The 15,977-nt window shown below is 35.3% G+C and overlaps 1 protein-coding gene across 3 annotated transcripts in view; it reads right to left on the bottom strand.

Moving 5' to 3' along the window:
• ANGPT1 (angiopoietin 1) overlaps positions 1-15,977 on the bottom strand; it is a 240,702-nt gene that overhangs the window by 41,511 nt on the left and 183,214 nt on the right. For all 3 annotated transcript variants that reach the window (XM_047088928.1, XM_047088929.1, XM_047088930.1), the window contains 2 exons: positions 13,367-13,494; positions 4,847-4,948 (listed from right to left, as the gene is read on the bottom strand). In XM_047088928.1, the coding sequence (XP_046944884.1) occupies positions 4,847-4,948; positions 13,367-13,494 (230 nt within the window). The remainder of the gene's footprint in view (positions 1-4,846; positions 4,949-13,366; positions 13,495-15,977) is intronic.

Genomic DNA, 15,977 nt, shown 5'->3' with positions numbered 1-15,977 from the left:
AAGCAGCAAGTCTTTATCAAAAGAATAAAAAATAGTAATAAAAATCCGACAATGCTAGGTCATATCTTTTCATGGAAACTATTATGTTTAGTTACTTCAATCACAATCACATGTAAAATTTCAGATAGATTATTAATCATTGTTCATCCTCTTTTAGCCCTTTAATGAAAGGCAAAAACAGACACTGGAATTTAACCTAATCTAATACTTAAAGTTGGCCTTAAAAACTGCATATTGTTAAAAAAAAAATACACACAGAGGAAAGATCAATATTCATTAATTTTGGCCAAGACCTGCAGAAATATTCAGTTTTGGTTGTAAGTTCCCAAGTTAATAAAATAATTGTCTCTATACTTTGTTGCTTTTTTTTTTTTTTTTGTCGGATAATGCTTCTAGGAAGTGTTGACTTTCTATAGCTGAAACACAATTGAAACCAGACACAGTCGATGTATTTTATGGGTTTCATCTTTTTTCCATACAAATGATTAAAGAAAACAGATATGAAGGCAGGGTTACTGATCTATGGCTTTTCAGAGGTGCTTTAATACACAATTCAATCATGTATCTCTTCCTGTAACTGCTGAGACATTCATCCCAAGAAAGATCAAAAGAATGATTTACTTCAACATTTTAAATTTCTTATATATATTTTTCTCTTTTTAATGTGAAGATGTTAAAAAGCAGTTGAAAATATGTTCTTAATTTCTTTCCAGAAACAAAGAGCTCTAAGAAGGTATGGTGCTCAAAGAACTCCCAGAAGGTATGGTGCTCAGACCGAATATTTGTGTCAGTAGGAAGTTCTGTTTATGGGGGTAATTGTTTTCAACACAAAGCCAGGTTGTCTCCAGGGCATTAGTCACTACCTTCCATAAAGTTAGGCCACTAGAGTACTATTTGGAATTCCAAGCTGACTGGGCTTTATATATGCAAAAGTACTGCTGATAAGTGCCATTGCTGGAGGCCACTGAATGGTATCCTCCTGGCTTGAAAGAGTTAAAATGGTTCCCTAAGTGCCTCATTAAAAAGGCCCACTGCAGACTTCCCTCTCTGCAAACATCTTTACAAATCCATAAACCAGATTTTGCTGAATCCCCTCATAAGGAAGGTTAAGTGAAAACAAAGCTCAGGTAAAAGGCTTTTGTAGGCTTAAAGCCAATGTTAAGAATCAAATAAGTTGCAAATCTTCCCTGGTGAGAGAGGTTTAAAAATAATAAATTACAATATGAATTTGTAATTCATGTGCTGATAATTTTAACATATTGTTCTGGAAACCTTATGAGGCAAAAGGCAGCCCATAGATATCAACCAGAATAAAGGGAAGGAGAGAGGCGAGGCAGAAAGGAAGGCAGGATGAAATTTTATTTCTGTACTCAGCACTCAAGAAAGAGGTGAAGCATCTTAGTGTATAACAGGAGACTCGTGAAGATTGAGGAGGAGGTGGGGCATGCCAAGAAGTTTGTGTTTTCCCAAAGGATCCAACACCCTAGCAGCCAGTTCTTCTGATGTTAGGAACAGAAGTGGGTGTGACTGAGAAGAGTTGGCAGAAGGAACCTACATCCATTCTTGTTGGGAGTCCTTATTTTGTCCAGAGGTAAAAATCTCTGGAGGAAAACAATGGGAACACTTTCTACCACGTGTTTTGGTGAAAGTTAACCAAGTTGTGACATGTGATGAATTCTCTCAATTAAAACAAAAAATCAGTCAGACTCATTTTTGCCAAAATGTTTCAGATTTTGGCACTTCTCTCAATTTTCTGACCATGTTGAATTGACACTCAGCTGATAAATTGTTCTAGTTTGAATGAAACAGGATAGTCTTTGTATTTAAAAAAAGCGGGGAGGGGAGAGGGGTAAACTTCCCCAAAGCTATAATTAAAGAATAATTCAGTCTCAGTCAAACATCGAAAAAAGTTGCTTAAAATACATAAATACTTATAAGACATGAATCATTGCCATACTTCAGGTCAGTCTGTCTTACTTAATGTGTCTAGTTTGCCAAGGCAGCAGGTGCTTACAAATAATAATTCAGCATTATGGAAAGTCACCATGATGATCACTTTATATTCATTTTTCTATTATCATTGATATTAATAATAATGTTTTTCAGATTTGCCTGAACCTGTATCTACAGTCTGATTCTCAGATGACTTCTTCACATTCCGTTTTAGTGGTTTAAATAATCCTGAGATAAGATAGTTTGCAAAATAGTATTTTTGGCAAGTAAAAATTTTGCACTCTTTGATGTCTTATTCTTGGGTAACAACTATTGTTTATTGAAAATGTAGTATGTCAAGTGTTTTATTTATATCTAATCCTCACAACATCCCTGCAAGGCAGGTGAGGTATTATCATTAATGTCCCCTTTTAACTGGTGAGTAAGTTAGGTATAGGTTAAATGATTTGCCAAAAACACTCCATTTGCAAATGGCAGGGTGAAGATTCAAACTGTTGATATAGACATAATGCAAGGCCCTTTTTTTGAGAATTTAGATGAAATGTTTCCCATATGTTCTTAGAATCACATAAGTAGAAAGAGACCTTGAAGTGGAACTAATATTCTCTGTTATAATCTGGTGATTTACATTCTACTGGAGTGTTTCCACTGAAGAGAGGTCTTCACCACTTAATAGGCAGTCCATTCATGTTGGAAAGAATCATCAGAGACTTTTGTTCATACTCAGTCAAATTTTGCCTCTCTGGAATGTTCTTCCACTCATTATGGGGCTTCCTTCTTTAAAGCAGTGTTAAAATTTAGATTCTAACTCAAGGATGGAGCTTGAGATGCTGCATTTCTCTGAAGCTCCCAGACAATGCTAGTGCTGCTGGTTTCTGGACCACACCACACGGTAAGGAGCAGGCTACCTCCACCCAGTCAATTTAAATAGCTATCAGACAGTTTATACCTAAATGCTTTGCTTTCCCTTCACGTTACAGCCCCATCCATTCAGTGCTTGCACCTTATAGGATAAGTTCACTTGTTCAAAATCCACAAGAATTTAAAGCATTATTAATGATGTAATCAGACTACAGTAGACACCGGTGAGTCTGCATTTTTTGAGACTATAAACTATTAAATAGACTGAGCACACTGGTCTTGGTTTTTAATAGCTAGCAACACAAAATGAGCTTATAGTCAGGTAAATCTATCCATCCTTTAAATACCAGGTTCTTAAGCTAATTTGTCACTTTCATCCTATACTCTTACTTAATTTTGTGTATTTTTGGTCTAGGTGGAAGACTATATTTATCTCTGTAGAATTCTATCTTGTTGGCTGTAGCTTTCCTTTCTACCTTGAATTCATGCTTTTTTGAAGACATTAAGGTTCCAACTTTGTATAACTCTAAACTTTATTAACCTACATTCAGAGTATTCAACTATGTATCTGATAATAAATATAGTAGACACAGAGACACCACAAGAGATGCCCTTCATTTATTCAAATCATTTTAACTGTCATTTGACCAACTATGAACCTACTAATGTGTACAGTGTGATGTCTATTAGCTACAGTTTTCACACATTTTCTATAAGAATATTAAGACAGAGCTTAGACTCATACATTTCTCTTCACCTTTTCTTTAACCTTCTGAGAGGGGAATTTGTCAAAAGTTAGTCAAAACAAGAATTACCCAGAACATTTTGATGTAAATTATGGAATTAGTCCATAAATGGAAGCCTCTTCCATTATTGCATCTTGACATTCTGTCAGCAGATTTTAATAGTTAATTTAGTAGGCGTTGACTCTATGACTATTGGATTGTGCATTATTTAAAGTATCTACTATAGGAGCGCCTGGGTGGCTCAGTTGGTTGAGTGCCTGACTTTGGCTCAGGTCATGATCTCACGGTTCTTGAGTTGGAGCCCCACATCGGGCTCTGTGCTGACAGTGTGGAGCCTGGAGCCTGCTTTGGATTCTGTGTCTCCCTCTCTCTCTGCTCCTCTCTCTCTCTCTCTCTCTCTCTCTCTCTCTCTCTCTCAAAAATAAAGATTAAAAAAATATAAACTATCTACTATATTATCTTCAAAAAGTTGATCTCCCAACTTGCTGACTTTCCTCTTAAAATGGAGATAGTTAATAGGTTTGATATAAAAAATGAATAAGAATTTATGTATAGGGCTGTGTCATATTAAGCATTAGAAAGATTAGCTACAATGATAGTGATGGTGACCAGTGATGTCTGCTATAATTCTGGAGACCCCAGTGAACCATGCTTCACAGTTCACACCCTTGTGTACTCCTTGAATCTTGAATGTACACTGGCCCTCTCATTAACTCTAACCAAAGGAAGCAGTAGAAGTGATACAGTACCATTTCTGGGTCTAATAAACCTTAAAAAGATTTATTTTTGTGCTTGAGGGATGCCAACTGTCACATAAGAAGTCTGATAACCCTGGATCACCATACTGGGAGAAGCCCAACCCAGCCACACGGAGGAGCTCTTAGTCAACACCCAGCAACAACTTGCCAGCTACATGAGTGAGGCCACTGGAAGTACCTCTCCATAATCCAGAGCCATGCACATCTCCTTTGACCTGGATCATGTACTCAACCTGGGTCTGAGTTCTAGCTTTCCCCACCCTCATTCAACCAGGAACAAATCCAGATAATACATAACAGTTCACCAAATAATTTCAGTAATACATTTTTCTTTCTGATGCACATATGGAAATCATTTACTGAAAATGATTTATGAGTGTTTTGTGTTTAATAAGAATAATGTGACTAATGTATCATTTTATTTTTAAAATAACTGAAAAAACACCTAAAAGTACAAGGGCTTATCACACAGTGTGGTGAAGGTAACCTCATGATAAAACATCAAAAAATTAAATTCCTCCATCTTACCATTTTATAATCTTTCCAACCTCTTTGGAAATCCAGACTTCCATCTTCGCGATGTTGTATTACGGTCCAACCTCCCCCATTAAGATCCATATTGCAAAATACCTAACAGAGATAGGGAAAACAAAGTCAAGTGAAAATTATGTCTGCTTTAAAGAAAAGAGCATCAAATATGTTTCAAAACCAGAAATAGGATAGGTAGGCCCACAGATAAATTAAATAAAAATTACTATGTGAAAAATCTTGGTTTAGATATATTATTGGGTATTTAGTTTTATATTAGAATTGTTTCTGATTACATTCCATCATATTACTTAAATTGCCTGTAAAAATTTAAATCAGTGAGCTGAAAATTGTCTCAGTGTCAGATTAAAAAAAAATTTTTAAGAAGTTTTATCTTGAATGGTAATAGGCACTTATGTATGTTCAATTTTAAAAAATGCTATCTAGGTTTCTAAAATTACAGACCACTTTATTGCCAAAACACAAGACTCAGAATTCTTAAATATTTAATTAATTGAAATGGTAATAATAATAATAATAATAATGATTTTGAAAAGATAATTAAAAATCATATATATTTAGCTATTACATATTTCATTGCACATTAACTCCTGTATAGTTACATACTACAATCATTAGTCTTGATGGTTCAGTATTACATTAGAGTCAAAATTTGGTCCACAGCGTATGGAGAACATATTATTTGCTTAAACTTTTGTCATGAACAATAATAGGAGAATATGACATACTATATTCCTTTTGAGTGTGACAAGCATTTCTTCCCCCTGTGGAAAGTTAGCCAATGCTATCAAAGACTTATACTCATTTCAATTACTCTAAAACAATAGTATTTATTTAGAAATTGATTCATTTCCCCCAGAGTCCACCCAGGGAGAGAAACATATCTGTAACAGGATTATCTTCAGAGAGTAATCACTGTAATTGATGTAGTAGGGATGTGGCAGTTTGATTATTCAAGGTCCTAGACATGGAGAACACCATTCCCCTGGCAGTTGACTGCTAATGCATTGTGGAGTCTGGCTAAAGGTATAGATATGATGCAACAGTGGCAGACAGGCTGTGTGGGCACAGTGATAAGTCTGAGTAAAGGAAAAACCTCAAGCGTTTTCCCTGAAGCCCTCAGTCTGGAGCACAAATGGCTAAGGGGTATGAAAACAATGGCAACAACTGTCATTCAAAGGACAAATTGTCCATGTACTTCCTCAGAGTGAAAGGAACTACGAGACAGTTGCCTCTTTGGGAGCATATAAATTAAGCAAACTGCTCTCCAGAGGGCTCTTCCTCTAATTTCACAACAGTCACCCATCAGTGTATCTTTATTGTCCCTAGGAATTGACCCACATCCAAGATTATAAATTGAAATTCCACTCCCTGTCCCAAGGTTCCCCTTCTACTAATCCCTTAACCAATCTGTACCCACTCTTTGGCCTCAACCCAACCTCTAGCTACTCTTTCCTCCTCCCCAATTCTAACTGATTCATTCACTTAGTTTTTACTCAAACAGCATTTTGGGGCATTGATTCTGTGTTACACTTGGGTATACTATGATGAAGAAAAACTGGATCTTGTCCTCAAAATGCCTAGAAGTTTCAATAGTGATTGTTCCTGTAGGCTTATGGAGATGTAGGAGTTCATAATTTTCAACTCTAGTGACCTGAAGAAGATACAGACAGTGATCTAAATGAACAATTTAAGTGGAGAGCTAACATACAAGAAAAGACACATAGAATTTGAGGTAGCATAGTCATCCAAAAGGAGGGGGTGGTTTAATGAACAGCTGCAAACGATCTAGTGGAGGTTGACCACAAGGATAAGAATATGGATAAGAGACTAAAGGAATAAGAAAGCAATCACCAATAACAATAGCATGCTTCCTGTTAAGTGCTAGATAATTTAAACACTATATACGTATTTTCTAACTTATCTCACAATAATGACATAGATATGATTATTATATCTATTTTTCAGATAAAAAAACAGTGCTTAGAGTGTTTCAGTAACTTACTAATGGCTATTATTAATAAGAAGTACTGGATCTAGGATTTGAACCTCATGTCTACCTAATTCAAAATTATACTGGGAGTAATCTGCTTAAAAGCAGTGGCTAAGAGCATGGAAATGGATTATTTGAAGAAGTAAAAGGTGGAAAAACATGTATATGTGTGGAAGGAGAAGGATCCAAGAATGGGTTGATGGAGGTAAAATACATCAATAACCTTTAGGTAGGCAGGGACTTCATCTTATTTGTCACTATCTCCACTGCCTAGAACAGGGCCTAGCCTATAGCATGTACTAAATGAGTATCTGTTGAATAAATGAAGATGCAAGAAGGAAAGATAAAATAAGAAAACCTGATCAACAGAATGCAGTGAAAGTTGGGGATAGATTTTGATTCGGGGAAGTGATCCACTTAATCAAATATTCCAGAGAAGTCAAGAGAAATAAGGATTAAGAAAATGCACACTTAAATTTAAAATGATGGAGTCATTTGTGACCTTGAGGAGACAACTGCAGGATTCCAATGATAATAAAATCCAGATGGCACAGGTTAAAGAAGGCATAGGTGGTGATTCAAGTGGCCAAGGTGGAATTTTACTGATGATATTTAATAAGAGTAATTGAAAGTGTCAAGGAAACATTTCGCTAGAGGAAACTAGTGTCATTTGTTTCTTTTTTTTTTTAATCTTTAATGTTTATTTATTTTTGACAGAGAGAAAGAGTGGGAGAGGGGCAGAGAGAGAGGAAGACACACAATCCGAAGCAAGCTCCAGGCTCTGAGCTGTCAGCACAGAGCCTGACGCGGGGCTCGAACTCACAAACCACAAGATCGTGACCTGAGCCGAAGTTGGACACTCAACCGGCTGAGCCACCCAGGCACCCCTAGTGTCATTTGTTTCTTAATTAAAGTTTTACCCTGCCTTAATTGGTTTACCCTGCCAGAATTTTTTCCAGATTTTTATTTTTTAATGGACACTGCCTGGAAGTTTGCTAAACTGTGTTTGCAAACTTACATACTCAGGGAAAGGAATAACTACATTTGTAAATATATGTTGAGTAGAGAAAACTATTCTTCACAGTTTTGTTATTACTATTATCTATGTTATTAAAAGCCTAGACAAAGTTTTAAAATCATTCACAAATTTTAGACAAAGAAATTTCCTTTTAAACAAATGTATTCAATAACTTGAGAATGTTAAGATGTTCTACAAGCACTTTTTAGATAAAGACCAGAGAGAGTCAGAGCTACATGGAGAGAGAGAGGTTACTCAGGCAGATTACCAGGTTGGAAGCTGAGGTGCAGAGAAGGTAACAGGTTGGACATATGCTCCACAATTCTTATTCTGACTTAATAATAACAGCAATGATAATAGTTGCCATTGTGGACTATGATCACAATAGAGATGAATCACATATTGGTTAGGGGCTGGGACCTGAGTGCCAAATTGCCTGTGTTCAAATCTCCACTCTTTTCTCTCTATTGCTTAGATCTTTGCAAAGACTAAATGAGTCAGTGCATGTAGAATTTTTCAAATAGTGCCTGGCACATAATAGGCTTTGTCATTACTCTCATCTCAAAGATGTATTTTACATAGGAGATAGTATGTGTTTACATTATGCATTATATAATCTGTATAATATCTTACATATTACAGCACATATTTTCTGTAATATCTTACATATTATACTATAGTTTACTATTATAATTACCATTGCATATAATTTGTTTATAATAAGAATAATATGAAATGTACAAAGTCAAAATCCATGGCAGTTCAATAAATTGTCCTTATGATTACCAGCTTAATAATATGTTATATTAATATAGTTTATATATTTTATATACTTATAATTAATATAGTAATATAATATCTAATATAAATATAATAATATTGACACCACTAATTTTTGAGCATGCTACTTTTTATTATATATCTATTTAAGAAGTTGGATTCACTATAGCCAAAAAAAAAAAAAAAAAAAACCAAAACCAAACACCAAACATGTTATTTCTAGTCAGAAGAAAAACAAAAAAGCCTATGCTTAACAGATGAAGGAAGTTTAAGAAAATAGGTGGTTGATTTCAAAAGATTTGACATGAAAGGACTTGAAAAGTTCATTCGCCAATATTGTGTGGTCTGTGCTATCTGGTGGTGTCCTTCCTGGAGACAAGGGCCGTACTACATTTACAATGCCTGTTGTATTTATTGATCATATGACTTGGGCTTAACTCTATCCAAGAAAAGATTGAACTGGCTCCTATCCCAGGCAAGGTCAAAGCTTTCAAGCATTAAATACCTTTTAACATAATACAGAGATTTAAACCCAAACAAAAAAAGGAAATTTGATTCACATAGTTCTTATGGTTTTATGCTCCATACAAGTTGGAATGATTAGGCTTGAGGATGTTAATTATTTTTCCATAAACTTAAATAAAAAAAGGCTCAACACATTTGCTATGGTCCTTTCCCAAGAATTAGGGGACTTATAATTCAGAAACAAATTTTTAATATTTTACAATAAGCAGAGTTATGATTTAATGGTTTGGTTTTTTGGATTAAACTAAACTGGCTATAAAGAATTTGGTTTTAGAAACTCATGAAATGAAAGGAAAAATCCTACTTCCTACTACTATGCATTGAAGATAATTCAGAGAGAAAAATAACCACAGTCATTAGAAACACAAAAGTAAAAAATAAATACATGAATGATCTGATCCTTGTATTTTATTTGCTTGAAAAATTAAATAGTCCTAGGAAACTGCCTTTGACTTCTACATCTCATTTGAAAAGATAACACTGATCTTTGCAGACATTATTTCTTGGAAGGGAGTGATGTCCGAAAAATAACTATAAAACAATTCTGTATGCTTGCAACTCTTACTCTGCCTAAAAGATGAACACTTTGTAATAGTTTGTGTCAACTGCCTAATAGCTCAATTTTGTTGATTGGTCCATATCCCATATCTTACATATATGAACTTTTTGTTTTATTTTTATAGGCTGGCCTTAAGTTTCTTACCCTTGCTAGAGCTAGAGTTTCTGCAAGCATTACAATAAGCAAAGATTGTGCCAAGCATATCCAAAGGTAGCACCGAATTTTAGATCTACAAAGCACAATCTACTGAGAAGAGTGAACATCTGATGCATTTTCCAAGCATTTTTATAGAGAATTCCAATGATTTATATCAATATAGGAGAAGAAAGTGAGATTATAAGGTAGAAAGGAGCAGGGTGGCTTATAATCATACTTAAAAAATATAAATGGTGCAACTTTAGTCACCAAGAAAACAAACACAATTATCTTACTTAGCTCCCTCTCCGCTGTACTCCCCTCCGCTGCCCCCAAGAGATACTGTCTGGAGTTGATGCCTTTATTACAAAGCCTGTGTTCGATACTTACTATGTGATTTGGGCAAGTTATTTTTCTAAAACAGGGACAACGGGAGCACCTATCCCATAGAGTTATTGAAAAGAGTCAACAAATGAGTTTTTACATCTAAAGTGCTTAGAATAGACCTGGCAAACTGTGAATGCATTTGAATTCCTGTATTGACCAGCTTCTAAATTATACTAGGGAAAAGTCATACAATAATTTTTCTTACTAATGCCATGCTAAATGAGATTTTAAAAAATTGCTATGTATGAAAAAGCACAGGTTTATCAATCTAAAGTTTCCATAATAGAACTGCATTAGTACTTGTGAGAGGACCTGTGATCATAAAGGGGAAAGAATAAAACAAAGGAAGGAACACCCAAGTCAAGAAGAAAGCCGAAGTCTTTCTCCTTTCTGTTCAGTGATCGCTTTCTCTCACTATGCTCTATTTCCAATAAAACTAAAATCTCATGATAGTCCTGACCAGACAACATGTGAACTTCCTTCCTCTGGGGCTGTCTCCACAGTGATAAAAATTTGCCTCTTATACGTTTATACTGATATTATTGCTAACCTGCTAAGGTTTCTTAGGCCCAAACCTTAAAGCTTGACTAAGCAGATATTTGGCACTTGTGAATTTAATATTTTAGATGTAATTTATTCAGGAACAACCCTGAAGCTCCATCACATGCAAAATCCACCATTTTGCAGAGGTGTAGGTTGAAATCATGCTATCCTGATGAAACCAACACAGAAGTCAGCCAGTGAACTAGTGAACTGAATTCTCCAACCCACTCTTTTATGTAAATATTAAAAGCAAATTTGTTCAAGATTATGAGTTAAGATAGTATATTTTTCTTCCGTCCTAACAGGAGCAGTGATTCTGAAACAGCCTGTGCATCATTTGTATCTCAAACTGGTGGTAGTTATACATGAATTAAAATACATGAAATGACCAAAACTTTATTTGTAATGTCCTCTCTGCCAAAACCCAGGGCCATGTGACAGTACTGGGTGATAGAGTGAAAAGGATTCTGAAAGTGTGAATGTTAATCTAAAAACCTTAAAACTTGTTTTATTTTTATATTCATATATGTCATAGAATCATTAGATGTCCAAAGGAAGGTCACTTAATATTTTTAGATAACTTTATTGTTATAGTCAAATTCTATTTTAGTGGAACTGACAATAATTTGGGGATTCTTTCAGGTCTTGGGGAATACGGTAGGTAAATTATAGAGTATTTTTGTTAGCTCCACTCCTCTCTCCCAGGACAGTTTCTGATACACTTAAACACTACTATGGATGGTGTGTGAGTATGTGGATGTGTATACATGTGTAAATTCAATACCAATTGAATTTACGCTTAAGTATTCTTTTAAGATATCAGCACGTATAGTAAGAAGGCTTCATTATCATAAGATCCAAAGGATTCAAAATGTTTCCCTTTACAATAAGTTACCCTCTTCTCTTTACTACCAGAGTCACCATTGTACCTTCACAGTTTTTTTCCCCCTTTTAATCCATGGAGCACTTAATTTAAGTGAGGTTTTGCACAGAAGCCCCAAATGAAAAACAGGTGAAACTAAACTTCTTTGGTGGGTGGCCCAGGTAGCAATGTATGGAACTCCCCCCCCACCCTTCCTCATTATAGAACAGCATGAAAAGACTCTTTTAGAAGAAACTTTTTTCCGAGGAAATGGAAAAAAAAACAAAAAACACTGAGCTAACTTAAACCACTAATCCTTACTGAAATGAGGAGAGACAGGATGTTGGGGGAGTCCAGACTCTGCTCTTGACAATGATGTAACATCTGGCACACTGGTCTCTAAGATGCATTTCTTTCACCCATCGAAAGAGACTAATAATCAAGAAGACTAAATTAGACTGACTTACTGTATACTACATGGAAGTGTTGGTATTATCATCAGAAGGTCATTTATTCACTCATTCAAACACATATTTACTGAAGACTTGCTATGTGCCAGACACTGTGCTGGGTCCCAGAAAATCAAAGACACAGTCCTTGCCTTGTAGAACCCTGCTGGTGAGAAAGTCATTCAAAGCTGCTTGAGGGAATTAGGAAAGGCCTTCTAAGAACACTTGCTCAGTATCCACAGGAAATGAGGACATGGGGCTGGTAATTTAGGTGGGGCAAAGAGAAGAGGAAAGTTGTTTCATCTTTTGAGCATGGAACATTACAAAGGCAGGTGGTCTTCCTGGAGCTTTGGGTCCCTCTTGGCACCTTGGGCTACATAAAGCTTTTACATGTCAAAGAGCATGGCTCTCCTCAAGGCTCTCCTCAAGGCTCTCCATATATTCTGCTTCAAACAGACTGTCTCAATCCCTACATCTCCACAGTATGTTGTAATTATCTGTGTAACTGTCTGTCTTCACCACTACAGTGGGATCTGTTTGCTCTATATTGTGTCCCTAGGCAGGGACTGATGAATGACACTCACTGAATATGTATTGAGTGAAGGAATGGATGGATGATTTAATGAATAAATAGGGGAAAAGCATATATAAAGGAGATATGACAGCAGGAACATAGTGTTTGCTTCAAAGTTTACTTTGGATCTTATTCAACATACTGATGAATCCTATCATCCAACCTACTCTTCTAGGTAAACATGAAAAGCAAATCCTATCAAGATTGTGAGTTAAGATAGAATACATTTCTCCCACCCTAATAGGAGCAATGATTCTGCAAACAGTTATATGGCCCTGGCTCCCCCTCTACAAGTATCTGGACTGTACATGATATGTGCCATCTGGGTCCTTGGGACTTTGAAGATTGCTCCTAACTCTTCTCCATGTACTTGAAGTGCATACTACTTCAACATGTAATCTATGCAAGGCAAGCATTTATGAGCAATGGGACATCCCAGAAATGAACAGAGGATAAATAGAAAACTTTGTGAAAGAGGGACAGGAGGTGTGGGATTGGGGGAGGTCTGTACAATAGGGTTTTCATCTTTTATGGACCTGGCAAACAGTATCTTTGGGAGAAAAGAGCTCAGGCATATATATTTTCAGTTTAACAAGCCCACAAATCAATCTGATTATTCAGCAATTCAACTAGGATCTGCTTTACATCTCGTAAACAAACACTTCTGGTTTTACCTTTTTGGGTTCTGGCATATTATTAATATAAATAGTGTAGATTCCACTTTTATTAAAACCAGCTTGATATACATCTGCACAGTCTCTAAATGGTTTCTCTTCCTCTTTTTTTCCTCCCTTTAGTAAAACTGCAAAAAAAAAAATTGCAATATGTGAACAAGAATATCAGTACCATTAGTACCCAAATGGACTCCAACTATAACTAAGCAAGCCTTTATTTCCTCCAAACAAATGTCAATATTGCATTTACTGACAAATAAATCATAAAGACAATAATAGATCCGACCTGACTCACAAAATTACAAAAGTAATGGAAAAATCTGTAGAGCCATTTCTAACTGAACACTTTTTTATATTTTGCTTAATTCCTTAAATCCTGTTTTTCTCTATAACTTCTAGAACATCAATTCAAGGGACAAATGACGTGATGGTGTAACACCTCTAACTGGCAATAATTATGTCAATTTTCTTGCAAAATTTCTAAAATGTTCTCACCTACGTTTCATAGGAAACTTTTAAAAAATGCTAGAGCATTTTTGGAGGAGGAAGAGATAAAGATCACAAATTCAAGCATAAAAATACAGTATGGAGGTTTAAAATGCTAAAGTAGGCAGTATTGTTCTTCTGTGGCTTTAGCCTGATAAGCTCCTAGAAATTTTTATTTAAAAAAATTTTTTTTTAATTTTTTTTTCAACGTTTATTTATTTTTGGGACAGAGAGAGACAGAGCATAAACGGGGGAGGGGCAGAGAGAGAGGGAGACACAGAATCGGAAACAGGCTCCAGGCTCTGAACCATCAGCCCAGAGCCCGACGCGGGGCTCGAACTCACGGACCGCGAGATCGTGACCTGGCTGAAGTCGGATGCTTAACCGACTGCGCCACCCAGGCGCCCCATTAAAAAATTTTTTTTAAATAATTAGATTTAGAAAGTAGAAAAGAGCCTCTAACCTTATTTACCTAGAAACAAAAGGGAACCGAACTTTGGTTTTTATATAATGCCTGAAGTTAAGCTATCAGGCCAATAAAACACAAATAAAAGAACACAAATGAGTAAGGTTTGAAATGAACTTATATAGGGGAAGAGTTCAGTGAAGGGTGGAAGTCAAATGGAAAAGGAAATTTAATTAGAGAGGCTCTCCTGAGAACTTAAGTTTATTCATTGAACTTCATCCATTATGAAGTTCTCATTAGTGAAATAAAAATACAAAAATGACTCATATTTAGTAGTCCTTTGCTAAAGATACACATGGCATATGTATAAAATATTTATAATTAGTATTTTCTAATAAATATATATGTTAGTAATTTGTTGCATTAACCCCTCCAAGAAGTTTTTTTTAGGATTATCTTATCATCTTGACCTTAAAGTCTCATGTTATTTAATAAATACCTGCTTTCAATCACTTTGAGTCACGATGGCCTTTTATACTGAGAATATCAAAGGTATATTATTTAACAATGTTTTAAAATTGATTTTACATGCTCTAACAATCTAAAACACTAGCCTGATTTAAATGTAAGATGCATGAGGTTATTAATTGATAGGTAATTTATAGGTAATGTACTAATTTATAGGTAATTATAGGTGATTAATTAGGAAGTCTAAATTGGTGCAAAGAATGACTATCTCAGTATAAATACTTCCAACTTTCAAAAACAATTATATTCCAACTTTCAAAAACAATTATATTTAAAGGAAATAAAACATCCACTCAGATACACTACCATAACAAAAATACAGAATTATAACTTTTAATAGTGTCATGGTTTTCTGTATAGCTCATATCTGTGCTAATGGTTTTGCCTACTTACATAAATAATTACAGCTGCAATATCAACACAGAATAAGTAATCAGAAGACTACACATTCATATGACAGTGAAGAAGCACTGCACAGAATATATGCAAATAGCAATTTTAAAATGAATATATAAATGCTTGTTCAAAAGCCCTCTTTAATTGTAATGGGTGTGTTGATGGGTTATGTAAAGGTAATATTCTGAAAAACATCAACATAGTTCATTTGTGCTTGCTTATTTTAAGTTAATGGACTACTAAACAAAACCTTCCTAAATTCTAAATGTTTAATCTGTTGAAAAAAGTTGAAAATAACCAAATTAGATGCAAAAAAAGGGGGGGGATGTAAAGAAATGCCAAAAAAATTTAAGCTCCTTTGTGAAGATGAACACAGGAAGATGTGGTCAAGAGGAATTCAACGGTAAACCCAGTTTTCTTTTTTGGGTAAGAAATGGAGAAAGTCACTTATCTAAGGAGAAAATGCTTCTCTTACTGAATAGACCACTTCCTGCTCTCCCTTATTTAGTTATGCAGTGAGAATATGCACCCTTCCCACTTCTCTGTCACCCACTCCTCTTTTCTTTTCCATTTCAGGAAGATGTGGGTGAAGAGGCCCTTTTGTGGGAAAAGGGAAACCCACACACGTTTTCAATAACAGAGAAAAAAGAAAAACTTTGAGTATTACTTTATTTTTCCGGAAACTAATCGTATAAAAGTGATGTCCAAACCGTGAATATAAGTCTTATAACTGGAAAAATGCTTTGAGTATTCCACCATAAAAGGCACACATAGTACTATGGTTATACTGTGGAG

The sequence above is a fragment of the Lynx rufus genome, unplaced genomic scaffold (genome assembly GCF_022079265.1).
Source record: "Lynx rufus isolate CCGP_SWC_20201006 ecotype Redwood Valley unplaced genomic scaffold, mLynRuf1.p SCAF_26, whole genome shotgun sequence".
NCBI lineage: Eukaryota > Metazoa > Chordata > Mammalia > Carnivora > Felidae > Lynx > Lynx rufus.
The sequence above is the reverse complement of the archived record's forward strand: the minus strand, read 5'-3'. Positions and strand labels throughout refer to the sequence as shown.